This window comes from Lolium perenne, chromosome 3 (genome assembly GCF_019359855.2).
Source record: "Lolium perenne isolate Kyuss_39 chromosome 3, Kyuss_2.0, whole genome shotgun sequence".
Taxonomy (NCBI): domain Eukaryota; kingdom Viridiplantae; phylum Streptophyta; class Magnoliopsida; order Poales; family Poaceae; genus Lolium; species Lolium perenne.
In genome coordinates this window covers 336,867,024-336,880,692 of record NC_067246.2, presented here as the reverse complement: position 1 = coordinate 336,880,692, position 13,669 = coordinate 336,867,024, and the positions used below count along the sequence as shown (strand labels likewise).

Here is a 13,669-nt window from a genome sequence, read left to right as displayed (position 1 = left end):
CACCGTTCCACCTCTCACTCCCTCGTTGCCTACTCGGATGCTGATTGGATCGGGTGTCCGGATACTCGACGCTCTACGTCGGAGTTTTGCATGTATCTTGGAGATAATTTGATAAGCTGGTCGTCTCGCCGCCAGACAACGGTCTCTCGTTCTAGTGCTGAGGCCGAATACCGCGATGTTGCCACAGCGGTCGCGGAATCCTGCTGGGTTCGGCAACTCTTGCAGGAGCTTCATCATCCTATTGAGACAGCCACCATCGTGTATTGTGACAATGTCAGCGCTGTTTACTTGTCGTCCAATCCAGTTCATCATCGCCGCACCAAACACATTGAGCTAGATATTCATTTTGTTCGGGAGAAGGTGGCTCTCGGTGCCGTTCATGTTTTACATGTGCCATCTACATCACAGTATGCTGACATCTTCACCGAAGGCCTGCCTACCATTCTGTTCAGGGAATTCCGATCCAGTCTTCACGTCGATGCTCTCCCAGGTGCAGACTGCGGGGGCGTGTTAGAGAAGGTGGTGGTGGCTGATCAACTTCGAGTACATTCCAAGGTACCTAGCTAAATACGTCTTCTATACTTGTATTGTGTATTTGTAATTGTCTATAAATATATGAGGAGGGCCGAGGCACTGCGATCACGCTGCCCGGATTCAATCCAACTTTCACCACCTCCGTGAAATATCCACGTCGACGAACAACGGCCACCACTCTACCAAAAGCGCTCGCCAACGCGCTTCAGCGGGCGCACCGAGCCGCCGTACCGTCGACCGCTCGACGCAGTTGCCCGCGCCGTCCACCGCGAAGGAAGAGAGATAAGTGTGCGACGACGGCCTCGGCAAAGAGAGGGAGGAGCGGAGGTGCTAGGCCCGGTGGCATCTCTGCTAACCTCAAACCTTAGAGCACCTCCAGCCTTCTCCTCGACGAGGCCCCCGACAGCCCTTTTTTTCATCCGGACGGCGAAAAATGGCCCAGTCACGCCCCCGGATCCTCGTTTTTGCCCGGATTTGGGCTTTCATCCATCCGGCGAGCCCATGTCATCCTCGACACCTCGGGGCGCGCTCGGGAAGTCCCGAGGAAACGAAAGCGCGGGAAATATCGAGGAAAATTCCCGCGCACCTGGTGGGCCCGACTTGTCAGTGAGAAAGACCGATCGTCGTCCTCATCGCATCGTCTTCCGCGCGCTATAAAAGCCTGCCGCCGATCAGTCTTCACCGTGATGCGTAGCTTCCATGCGGCGAGTTAATGCCGTCTCCTCAAATTCACGCGCTTCTCCCCGCTATTTATCGCGGAGCTACCGCATCTGCCCGCATTCACCACCGCCATCCCCCTTCTCTCCACTATTCTCTCTCCGAAAACAACTCCTCCAATTGTGAACCGCTACCCAGGCGACGGCGCGGTGAACAACGGCTTCGGTCGGTGGACTTTGCACCAGTGGGAGGGGAGGCTGCTCCACATGGCGGCTACCCGGCGCCACCAGACTTCCGCGCGCCAGGAGGCTGGCGCCTGAGCGCGGGGGGCGTCCTGATTCCGCCGCGTTAGTGGGAGGCGACACCCTCGACTCCAAGATCGAAGCGGTGATCGCCACCCTCAGCGACGAGCAGCGCGCCGAGCCGCGCTTCTTCCCCGACAATTACGTCGCGTGGAACGACTTCTTCCGGCGAAGGTACGAGCGTGAACTCGCCGCCTACGACGGCCCTCCCCTCCTCCCGCACGCAACAACGTTGTCGACCGCCGACGCTGGTGGAGCGCATCGGGCCGCACCCTCGAGAACGTGCTCACGCACATCGAAGGTGGCAACTACCCTGTACTGGGGATGTCGTCAACGGCGGCGGTGCCTTCCGTGTCGCGCCGACACAGAAGCTCGTGGATGCTAAGGTGGATGGCGTCATCATCGTCGTCTGGGTCGGCGTCAAGGTTGGCATCACGCTCCTGCGGGTCGGCTCCTCCACCAGCGATGTCGAAGACCGACAAGAAGGAGCCGGCGTCGCCACCGCCGACCAGAGGGCACAGCAGCGGCGCCCTCGTCATCCGCGAGGGGAGCGCGCCTCGTCGTCTCTATCGTGCAGCCGCAAGAGGAAGCCCAAGAAGGAGGGCGCAGCGGGCGCTGCGGCCGCAGTTGCGTCCGACCTCACCGCCGAGGAGGCCACACGGGTCGTGGACGCTGCGGTCTGTGAGGGCATCGCGAGGTCCCTCAACGACCTCGTCCCCATCGACAACGTCCTGCCGATGGACGCGGCGCTCGCCTGGACCAGGCAAGACTGGGAGAGGGAGGAGGCGGAGCGGCAGCGGCGGCTCCTGAACCTGGCGGCCACGCGGCGCCGCCCGCGCCGCACCCGCCAGCGGCGCGCCGCTCATCAAGCTGGAGGACTCCAACGAGGATGAGTGGTACCGGCCGATGTCGTCGCCGCCACGCCTCGGCGACCCTGGGCAGGGCAGCAGCCAACAGGCGCCGCCACCCTAGGACGGCAGCGACTCCAGCGATGATGGCAGCGGTGACTACACGGTGTTCTACCGCCATTTCGGCATGTAGAATGCCGTGTTTTTAAGTTTAGCTTATATTCTCTCTGGCCGAATTTAAATATAGTACAAATTTGGCCTATATATGTATGAACTCGCCTATATGTATTAAATATCTCTAAATTTTGCCTAAGTTTGAACGTATTTCGTCTGGTTATGTTTGAATTCGCTTATATTTGTTCTTTCCCCTGGGCTCGCTGCTGGGAAAATGGGCCTCCCTAGACCGAATTTTACATCCATCCAACACTAAATAGCGCCAGATTTCTTCCTGGGGAGCCCAACGACTGGAAATGCTCTTAGAGATGATGGGTGATGGCGGAAGACGGCGCAAATGCGGATGAAGTGGTGGAGACGGGCAATCTTTTTCCCTTCCACATCTCTCGAAGCGGTCAAAGCGGTGCCGTTGAAAATAACCGGCCAACCGGAAACTAAGGGGAACAAAACAAGATGGACGACATTGTACTGCAATAGACATGGGCCATTAGGGCATCTCCAACGCGGTATCCAAATAGTAGCGTTGAGCTGTTTGGGTGGCTACGCGGACACGCGGACAGCGCCCCGCTTCCGCGTGTCCGTTTGAGTCGCACGCTGCGCCCAACGCGGCGACCAATAAACCCGCCACGTGGTTCGTCTTCCCTGGACGGCGCTGCGCCATGGCATGCCTCGACGGGACAACAATGGCGGGCGAGAGAACGCGCGTGAAAGTTTCCGCGCGCACCAGGGTTCCCACGCGCGCGAAAAGGCCTAGGGCGCACGCTCACGCCCAAGTTTCCCGTCAAGGTTGCCGGCTATAAAAGACGGCGCGCGCGGTCTCGCAGACCTCACCCGCTCCGCCGTCCTCTCCCCCTCTACCTTCTCCGGCGCCCTCTCCTCCTCCCTCGCCATGCCGCGTACCCTGCAGACCACGTGGGCAAAGCTCTCCCTCGCCGCCCGCGCTAGGTTCCCACGGACGGAGGAGGAGGAGCGGCGGGACGCGCGGTGGATCGCCGACGATGAGGCGATCCGCATCGCGGCCGAGGGGGCGGCGAAGAAGGCAGAGAACGCGGAGCTGGTGGAGGCGGCCGCGGACGGCTCGCACGAGGCCTACGACGGCTGGTACGAGGCCGCGGAGGAGGGGCCAGACCCCGCCGCCGAGGAGGAGGCTGATGCCGTCGCGGCAGCCAACAGGGAGGAGGCCGTCCACGACCGCGAAATGGCGAAGCTCAACGTCGCCATCGAAGAGCGTCTCGCCGAGCTCACGCGCGAGCGAGTAATAATAATTCGGTAGTGTAGACTAGTCAGTAGTCAACGCTTACCTCAATTAAGCTTTAAGCATAGGCCTTGATACGAGGCTCCATTAATCATCTCAGATGACCTTGCTAACGAGCTCATTAAGTCCTGGCACTCAACTTATCAAGCTTCGTAGTATGGTCCCATTCCTGCTCCTTCTCCACCTCGCCGTCAACGCTGCCGCCGCCGGCGATGCCACCACGCTGACCGCCACCCCAGCGACCATTACCAGATCCGACCAATGGATCACACTCCGGTGGTCCAACCTCCCCTCGCCCAGCCCGCTCGACTACGTGGCCCTCTACTCCCCGCCGTCCTCCGCCGACCTCGACTACCTCGGCTTCCTCTTCCTCAACGCCTCCGCCTCCTGGGCCACCGGCGCCGGCACCCTCCTCCTCCCGCGCCTCCCCGACCTGCGCGCGCCCTACCAGTTCCGTCTCTTCCGGTCGCCGCCCGCCGAGCCGTCCACCAACACGCGCCTAGACCAGGACCACGGCCCTCTCCCGGACGCGCGCCACCGCGCTGCCGTCTCTGGCGACGTCCGCGCCGAGGGCAACGGCTCCCGGCCGGCGCAGGTGCATCTGGCGTTCGCGGACGCGCCCGACGAGATGCGGGTGCTGTTTGTGTGCGGCGACGCCGGCGACAGGGCGGTCAGGTACGGCCTCCTAGGCCGGCGCGAGGAGGAGTGGGACGAGGCGCCGGCGGAAGCCAGGACGTACGAGCGGCGCCAGATGTGCGCCTACCCGGCGAACGACATCGTCGGCTGGAGGGATCCTGGGTTCGTCTTCGACGCGGTGATGAAGCGGCTGCAGCCGGGGAGAAGGTACTTCTACAAGGTACTAGTAGTTTCTTATATATACTCTACTTAATTCAGACTCTTGTGGCTTGGACATGCGCAATGTTTTTGAGGAATGACGGATCAGTTTGACATTGGGAAATGATGTGGCATTATTTGTTGTACAATGCTTTCATTATTCAAGATGCAAATACCCGTGCATGGTGAATACATTGTTTTTGTTTCTGAGGAAACGAGCTGAAGCTGCTCAACTTTTAGTTTGCACTATGGACATTGACGGCTTAATAATAAGGTGACCCTATTTTGGGAGAGCTACCCATGTCAGATATTCTAAGACATACTATTATTTTGATTTGGATAGTCTAATAGCTTGGTGTCAAAAATATTAAGTAAACTAATTTGAAGTTTAAGTTTGGAAATGCCCAATTTCCTCTACTTTGTTTGGTGTCAAAACTAGATTCGGTAAGCTGATTTGTAGCTTAAGTGTGGAAATGCTCCGTTTCCTCTACTCTGTCTGGAAATTGTTCTGCAAGATTTTGTTCAGGTGCCTCTTAGTTCAAATAAATTGATTAATGTCTTGAAACCCCACTCGTGCGGAGGCATCTTGAATGATATCCCAACGAAAAATGATGTGGGCAATCAAATGTCCCAAGGGTGTGTTGATCAAATAAATCATGGAAATCGTTGCTGTACAACACATGGTTCTTTCTGAAGTTTATTCGTGTTCTATCGTTTGCTTCTTAATCTTTTAGAGCATATAAGCTCATTTGCTTCTCATGGTAGATAGAGTACCAAGGAACAGTGGCGGAGCTTGAAAGAAAAATCTGGGCGGGCGAAACCAAAAAATACACAGAGAATTGCTCCAAAACTATACATTAGTCAATACTTAATATGTACTACTCCGTACCTAGGTTCAGCAGACCATCATACATGAATTGCTCCGAAACAAAAGCATACTAAGAATCAGTTTGACCGTAAGGCATGGATTTACACACTAAAGATCAGCTCTCCGACCTTTCTCACTTCTAAAATCTTCAATTACATCTTCATAGCTATAAGTTTCCAGAATTTCACCCTATATTTGCAAGATAGTCATCTTCCATCTTATTGCGCAACCTTGTTTTAATGATCTTCATACTAGAGAGTGCGCGTTCAGCACTCGCTGTTGAAACCGGAAGAGCACTGGCGGAGCTTGGTTATGGCAAAACCGGGCCATGGCTTTGCATCATCTCTTTTTCTTTTAAAAACCTGATCTATTCTTCTCAGACTAGCTTTGCTCATGGTAGCCGGTAGATCTAAATTGCAATTTATAACATCAATCAGTAGACAGTAGTGACAACAATGGAATGAATTATAAATTATTCATGTTACCAAATACCAATTACAAATTGTTAAACAATACCTTTAGTTCTTAACTTGTTATAGGAAAATTGGTACTGAGAGAGAATTAAGCATTGAGATTTGAGAAATTTTTTTTTTTTTTGAAAGTTGAGATTTGAGAATTGGGAAGGTGAATTACCTCCAGACTGCAGGGTCACATGTGCGGTTGTGATGTGCGCTCCAATCAGGCAATCAGCTCAACAAAAATTGCAAGCAAGCAAAATCTGAGAAGCGCGGAGACCTTGTGCCGGATCACTGCTAGCTCTCTGGCGGTCTGGCCGCCTACCGGCCTGTCGCTTGCACCTGTTGCCTCAGCTTAGGGTTGGGGGCTTGGGGCCTGGCCGTCCTAGCTAGCTTGCCGTCGCTCTGCCTGATGGTCGGGACGGTCGCCGGGCGCTGGGATAAGCAGTCCAACCGCTGCTATTTTCGCCCCTTGGTGTGTCGGTCACCGGAACTGGCGCCATGGCCATGCCTCCATGGATGGGGAATTTTGGGGATGCTCTGCTCCGCTCACGAACAGGACGACGGTCTGGAAACGGAAAGGAAAATGATTGTCCTCCCCCGGGGGATCGGGCGCGGCGCAACCTCCGGGTGCGGGGCCGTTAGATGAGACCGATCGCACGGACGTGAATTCCCAGCGACAGCTTCACGTGCGTGGACCCCACCCACGTTTTCAACGTCCCCAACCTTATCTCCTCCCCAAATCGCACTGCTACCGCCGTGGCGCCATCTCCGGCCGGCTCCGCCGTAGCTTGCGCGGCGCCGTCTCCGGCCGGCTCCGCCGCAGCTTGCGCGCCGCCGTCTCCCTCCACGTCGAGCTCCGCTTCTCTGCGTCCGGCTGTCGCCTCCCTTGACCTCCACCTTCTGCATTTGCGCCGTCGCGTCCTCGACGGCGCCCAAGCCGTCTTTGGGCCTCCCTGCGGCTTGTGCGTCTTCGTCGCCCCCACGCCGAGCTCCGCCCCATGCGCGGGTTCGCCGCCTCCCCGACCTCCTCCTTCTACGGTCGCCGCGCCGCCGCGTCCTCGTCGGCGCCCACGCGGAGAACGGCCTCGCCCACAGCTCGTGCGTCTTTGTCGCACACCACGCCGAGCTCCGCCTCCCTACGCGCGGCCGCCCACCTCCCCTGCATGTGGATGCCTCCTCCCTCAATCCCCTCCTCTTGCAGCCGCCCACACCGAGCTCCGCCTTCCCTGCGTGCGGCTAGGGACGTCAACAAACGCGTAGGAAGAGCACGGTGGCCATGGCTTTTCATTGATGACGACGTCCATCTCTTTTTTTTCTTTTTCATGTGATGCTACGTATGAAGACTCACGGTGCTACCCTAGGTCGACGATGGTGCTACTATAGGTTGGCGACGTTGCTACATTGGTCGATGGTGTGGGGTGCTGCAAACGACACATGGCGATGCTACCAACTGTGGTCGGGGTTGCTTCCAATGGTGTTATGTGTTGCTACGTGCGGGATTGTGTTTTTTGGGGATTTTGCGGCCATATGTTTCGTGGATTTGCAACATAGGAATTATTTTTTTGCTACCTTTTTTTTGCTATGTTGCTACAATTGCAAAATATTTTTGCTACGAGGTCTCCAGCGAGGTCTTCGGTGAGTCTCCGGCGAGGTCTCCGGTGAGTTCCCCGGCGAGTTCCCCATCGATGTAACCAACGATAATCATTTTTGCTACAATAGCACACTTATTTTTGCTACGAGGTCTCCGGCGAGGTCTCCGGCGAGTCTCCGGTGGTGTTCCGGCGAGCTCAACGTTTTCTTTTATTTCATAGGTGAACCGTTTTTTGCTACACTGAAGCAAAAGCGGGATTTTTTTTGCTACCCGGCAGCAAAAAGGACACGTGTCAGCATGGGGACCCGGGGGCTGGGAAATCAAATCCCCCGGGGGACGCCCAGTACTGTCCAAACGGAAACGAAGTGCTCCCTTCTCGTTCTCGGCCTCTCATGTGAACTGGACTAGCTAAGTGGTGGGCTAATGGGCTTTGCACATGCAGCATAGGTATAAAAACAAAATTTCGCTCCAGGGCTGGGCGGGCCATGGCCCGGTTTTGCCATAACCAAGCTCCGCCAGTGCCAAGGAATGCACTGTTTTTTCAGTTTGTAATTGGTACCTTGACTTGATCTTGTCGAAGAGTGATTTTAGGCTTCTGAGTTTTAGGTTCTCTCGCATGAAAGTGAAGCTACGAAAAAAGGCTGAATTTTTTCTTGTAAGAGAAGATTAAATAAATGGAATATTGCTTCTGGTGCAATATGTTTCATATTTTTTTCTACATAGATCCATAATCAGCACACATTATTAGCATTTTGTACAATTATTCTGCTAAATTCTTTTACTTAATATAGTGAACTACTTTTGACAGGTGGGTAGTGATTCTGGAGGGTGGAGTGAGAAATATAGCTTCATCTCTCGTGACATTGAGGCCAACGAGACCATTGCCTTCCTGTTTGGCGACCTTGGAACTTATGTTCCTTACAACACCTACTTTCGGACACCTCAAGAGAGTTTATCGACCGTGAAGTGGATCCTTCGTGATCTTGAAGTCATTGGGGACAGAGCTGCATTGATTTCACATATTGGGGACATCAGCTATGCCAAAGGTTATGCCTGGCTATGGGATCATTTCTTCCAACAAATTGAACCTATTGCATCCAGTACTCCGTACCACGTATGCATTGGGAATCATGAGTATGATTGGCCTTCACAACCTTGGACGCCCTCTTGGTCTGCTAATATTTACAACGGAAAGGATAGTGGCGGCGAATGTGGGATACCATATAGCATCAAGTTCAGAATGCCTGGCAATTCATCCCTTTCCACTGGCACTGGAGCTCCCGACACGCAGAATCTCTACTACTCCTTCGATGCTGGTGTTGTGCATTTCGTTTACATGTCCACGGAGACTGATTTCACTCAGGGAAGTGCCCAACACAACTTCATAAAGATGGACCTTGAGCGTGTCAACCGGAGCCGGACACCATTCATCGTGTTCCAAGGCCACCGGCCAATGTACACCTCGAGCAATGGGACCAGGGACGCTGCTCACCGGGAGCAGATGATTCAGCATCTCGAACAACTATTTGTGAAGCACAATGTGACGCTTGCTCTCTGGGGTCACATCCACGTCTATGAACGATTCTGCCCCATGAAGAACAACCAGTGCATGAACACATCATCAAGCTTCGTGTACCCTGGTGCTCCGGTACATGTTGTGATTGGGATGGCTGGTCAAGATCATCAGCCAAGCTGGGAGGCAAGGCCAGACCACCCTGATGTGCCAATCTTCCCTCAGCCAGAGAGGTCCATGTACCGTGGCAGCGAGTTTGGGTACACAAAGTTGATGGCCACAAGGGAGAAGCTGACGCTTGTGTATATTGGGAACCATGATGGGCAAGTCCATGACATGGTAGAGATATTGTTATACAATAACAGTATGCCTGTTAAGTTGCCGCCAAAAGTTATTTGGTTGTACATGGGAATTGCCGGCGGTGTGATGCTTTCTCTGCTGGTGGGTATTTTGGCTGGTTTCCTTGTTAGAAGGAAGATTGACTCTGGACGGTGGATTCCTATCGTCAATGAGGAGGCCTAATTATTAAGACTTAGCTTGACGATGTAAAGTTTGACAAAGAAGCGCATTCGGATAACTTGATGGGTTGCATAATGCATCAGCTAAGTTTGTGATTGGTTGAAAGGATAAAAAATGGTTGAGGATAGTCATATGTGTTGTGTTTGAGGGGTGACTGCTGGATAGTGTGTTGTGGTCGTAGTGTGGACTTTTGGAGCTCAAGCTTCATGTAGCTCGTTTTTAGGAGGAATTGAAAGCCATGTTTTGAAGTTTAAAAAGAATCTGAAAGTTAAATCTTGATGTATCGGGAGATGTATCCTAAAAGTGTAACATATCAATCCGAAATACCTTATACGTTAGGCTACAAAAAAAAAAAAAGATCTTAGTGTAGTGAACACGGCATGCTTTCAAACTCTCAAAATTTGTCAGAACTCGTCCAGGTATTTAGCACAGATTTTACACGATTGTAGAATACACCCTTATGTTCATCTAGATTTGTTTTCAGATTTTTTTTTTGAAAATTGTAAATACCCTTTTTTTGAGAGCTACATAAAGCTCGATCTTCAAAGAGGCAGCTCCCAAGATGTCCATAATAATTTTGAACTTAGCATAAAATTCTACAAGTGAGCTTATTCTTATTTGACCAATCCCGCCAGTTTAAGGATCTATAACACAAATTCTCAATTAAAAAACAGCCAATCCAACGGATATATACGTAAATTAGTACAGCGGAATTGGGCTACACTCATTCTAGAACCTCAAGTCTTTCATGATCTTGGAACCTCAAGTCTGCCTGTAACACACATATACGAAATATTTTATGATTTGCCACACTTTTCTTTAAGCGTGCTATCCTTGGCTATCAAATTAACATAATGAAAATTTTACCTCGGGGCCATGTTCATTAGCGCTGCAATCTCTAGCTTCTTTTGAGCGTACTTTGCCATGTTCTTTGGTTTGAACTGAAACGGTGGTCCAGTTACAGCTATTATTATTATTATTATTATTATTATTATTATTATTATTATATATATTCACTCATGCAGAGGTTATGAGGATCCATTACCTTCTTGAAAACTATTTTTCTCAACAGATCCCAAGCTTCACCCTGTTCAGTCTAAAATAGCACACAAAGGTGACAGTAATGTTAGTAACACCATATCATAGTTATATATACATCAGGTTAAATGTACAATGTCTTGCTTACATTCTCTGTAATGCCAACCTCACGTGTAAGGAATCTAAACTGCAATAAAAATAGAAGAAATTATGAATGGAAATATATTGCAGCATTATCATTATAAACTCGTTAGACCTGTCTATAAACTCGTGGAGCAACTCAAATTTAAGAGAGCAACTCACCTTCTGTTCAAAGAAAGAAATAGACCTTTCCTTGCTCTCCATTCCCTCAACTTCTAAACCAAATTTCTCCATTTCATATGCTTCCTGCACGGCATCTCTCAAACTTCCCTGTAATATTTGTGTGATAGTAAGAAATATGTTAAACTACAAACGAAGGTCACAAATGGTTTAGTACGCAAAAGGCTTTGATGTAGTACATGTGTGGGTAACCTTTTTCAAGTCATTAAGCTTCCAAATCTCAAAGTAGAAAAGAGACCAGTCCTCGAGGACCTTATCCTCACGCAGCTCAGCTATATACTCCTGATCCAAATGGATAAAATTGTGGACAACCCCAGTGATGAACAGAAAATAAATTAAAAGCATGAGAATATCTTACATAGAATGCCATACCAACTAAAATAGCACTCAGATTGGTAAAGCGTGATGCAATCCTCTTTGCTTGCCTCCCTGCTCTAGTACCCATCTCTATCCACTGAAGTGCAAATAATTTAATCATCATGGTACCGCACCATCCATGCGTATATAACTAATATACCAATATGTCATGATTTTCCATGGGGCATACATACCTTCTCAGATTTTTTATCCAGATCCACATACGCTTTAATCCACTGTTGCAAGATAGAAGCCTGTCAGCATAAAGTTAATCTAGCCACAAGAAATATTTAAAATCCACCAGATTGATCAAATGATGAGTACCTTGACTTTGCTTGATAGCTCTTCATAAAACTTGACATAAGCATCGTCAACTTCATACGTACGATAATATGCGTGGTAGTCCTCCCAATAGATGTATAGACTGTCAGAACTATCACGCGACTAGAAAAGAGAGAAGAATTAGATGGATGGAGTATAGAAATGATGAACTCTTTAGAAGTTAAGCCACACATTCAAGTTTCAAGCAAAATATGTAGTACTTGGTTGGTAACCAAACACTACATAAGCTACTATCTGATTTGTCTAATCTTGCAATCAGAGTGCTTGAAGCGTAAAATAATTACCAGCTTAGTTAAGGTTTCACATAAACAACAAGGGTTGTATCAAATATGCCTTGGATTTACCCAAAATTGCTTTTGGCTCACAGCTATACACAAAATAATAAATATATCACAAATGACATAAGCGGATATTCTTACTGTTCAAAAGCACACTCGTGCATGCAAAATGATTCTGTTTTCTTTCTGGTCAGAACTAGCATGCTAGAAATGCGACCATGTAATTAGGTAGCCTTTAAGTTGTCAACCCATAGTGTGAGAACGATAGGACCCAACATAGAATAAATTAAAACATGAACTTGTTTTAAAATCCGAAAAACTACCAGCGCAAATTTTGTTGCCCCAAAACTGACAATAAATTTGAAAAGAGGAATGTTGATGGTAAACAAATCATACAATATAGCCAGGACCGCTCCCTGAAAACCCAGAAATCTTGAAAGATTCATCTTTTTATGATCTAGAAATCACATCACATTGGCTGCGTTTTCATAAAAGCACAATAATTTAATGCTAGGCACATACTTGGTGTGTTAATTCTAATTATAACATTTCGGGTCCAAATATAGTGCATCAGAGCAAAACAGAGCATGGTCGAATTCAGTTCTTAACAGCAGGGAATATGGTGACAAAGTCTAACAGCAGAGTATATTTTAAGATGACCAAACTAGTGAATCCAACGAATCAGGTGCAGACATAGACAGAACACTTACACCGTTGAAAACAAGAAGCCGTTGGTAGTCATTCAATTCAGCAACCCAGGTATCGATTGGATGGAAGCACCCCTCGAAACTAGGATGACTCCCTAAATGTAAAAAGTACCCGTTCTCCTGAAGTTCCTCCACAGAGTAATCTTGTGGATCCTTGAGCTCACGTGCCAACTCTGGCTCCGCCACATTCTATACATAGATACGAAAACAAAAGCAGTTACAGAAACCAAACCAGATGCAGATATTGGAAAGGAAATTTAACTAATACGAATGGTGGCTTCTGCAGCATAGGTACCTTGTAATAAGCGATTCGATAACGTGCAAGACGCAAATTCAAATCCTCCCCTTCCTCAACTGTCATGCTAGAGCGGGTGTAGATAGGAGGAGCGTCGGGAGATAAACATTTGGTGTAATTGGCGGCATCCTCCGGGCTGATTTCTACTTCCGGCCCCCAAATCTCTTCTTGTTGGTGCTGTTCCGAGTCTGATCTCGCCAGCCGCAGCTCGTGATCTTGCCCTTGGTCTTGGATGACGCCCTCCATGTCCGTCGTAGGAGAAATCGGGCCTTGATGATCCTGGGCAGTGGCAGCAGGAGCATCGGAAGATGATGAGTTCGGAGGGTGCTTGCGGCGCCTCTTCTCCGCCGTCCACGCCGTGCCTGTTCCATCTCCATCATCGCGCAGTGGACAATGTTGGACGGGCTTCTCGTGCAGCATCCCCATCAACCGATCTCTTCCCGTTATGCGAAACCCTAGGATCAGTTACAGATTGTTCATTCTCTCTCAAAAAAAGTTACAGATCGATTGTTCGTGCGAGTGTGATCTAGTGGAGATGGGAAAGTTGCGGCCGAGCACGAACTCAGTTACGCACCCGTATCTCTGATCTCGCCCGTCCGCCTACGGAAACGGTGGAAAATATGGACTGCTTCTAGGACTCGTCGCTGAGAGAAGAATAACCTGCTGGAGTAGGAGTTCGGTAGACGTGGCCGGCGGCGACGGTAGTTGCGGCCGAGGACGTGGTCAGCGGCGGCGGGGATGGGAGGCAGCGGCGACAGCCTTAGAGCATGTCTAATGG

General features: G+C 50.3%; 2 protein-coding genes across 2 annotated transcripts; one reads left to right on the top strand and one right to left on the bottom strand.

The window, feature by feature from the left end:
* Positions 1-3,855: 3,855 nt before the first annotated feature.
* On the top strand, positions 3,856-9,836 carry LOC127345933 (probable inactive purple acid phosphatase 2). The gene is made up of 2 exons (XM_051372474.1): positions 3,856-4,626; positions 8,330-9,836. The coding sequence occupies exons 1-2, from the start codon at positions 3,871-3,873 to the stop codon at positions 9,554-9,556; spliced, it is 1,983 nt and encodes a 660-aa protein (XP_051228434.1). The 5' UTR covers positions 3,856-3,870; the 3' UTR covers positions 9,557-9,836.
* Positions 9,837-9,966: 130 nt separating this feature from the next.
* Positions 9,967-13,352, bottom strand: LOC127345934 (uncharacterized). Its single transcript, XM_051372475.2, has 11 exons — positions 12,892-13,352; positions 12,600-12,785; positions 11,594-11,713; positions 11,464-11,505; positions 11,271-11,366; positions 11,105-11,194; positions 10,895-11,002; positions 10,740-10,778; positions 10,599-10,649; positions 10,421-10,494; positions 9,967-10,325 (listed from the first exon to the last, which is right to left on the bottom strand). Exons 1-11 carry the CDS (start codon positions 13,315-13,317, stop codon positions 10,316-10,318), a joined length of 1,242 nt encoding a protein of 413 aa, XP_051228435.1. The 5' UTR covers positions 13,318-13,352; the 3' UTR covers positions 9,967-10,315.
* Between the last annotated feature and the right edge of the window lie 317 nt (positions 13,353-13,669).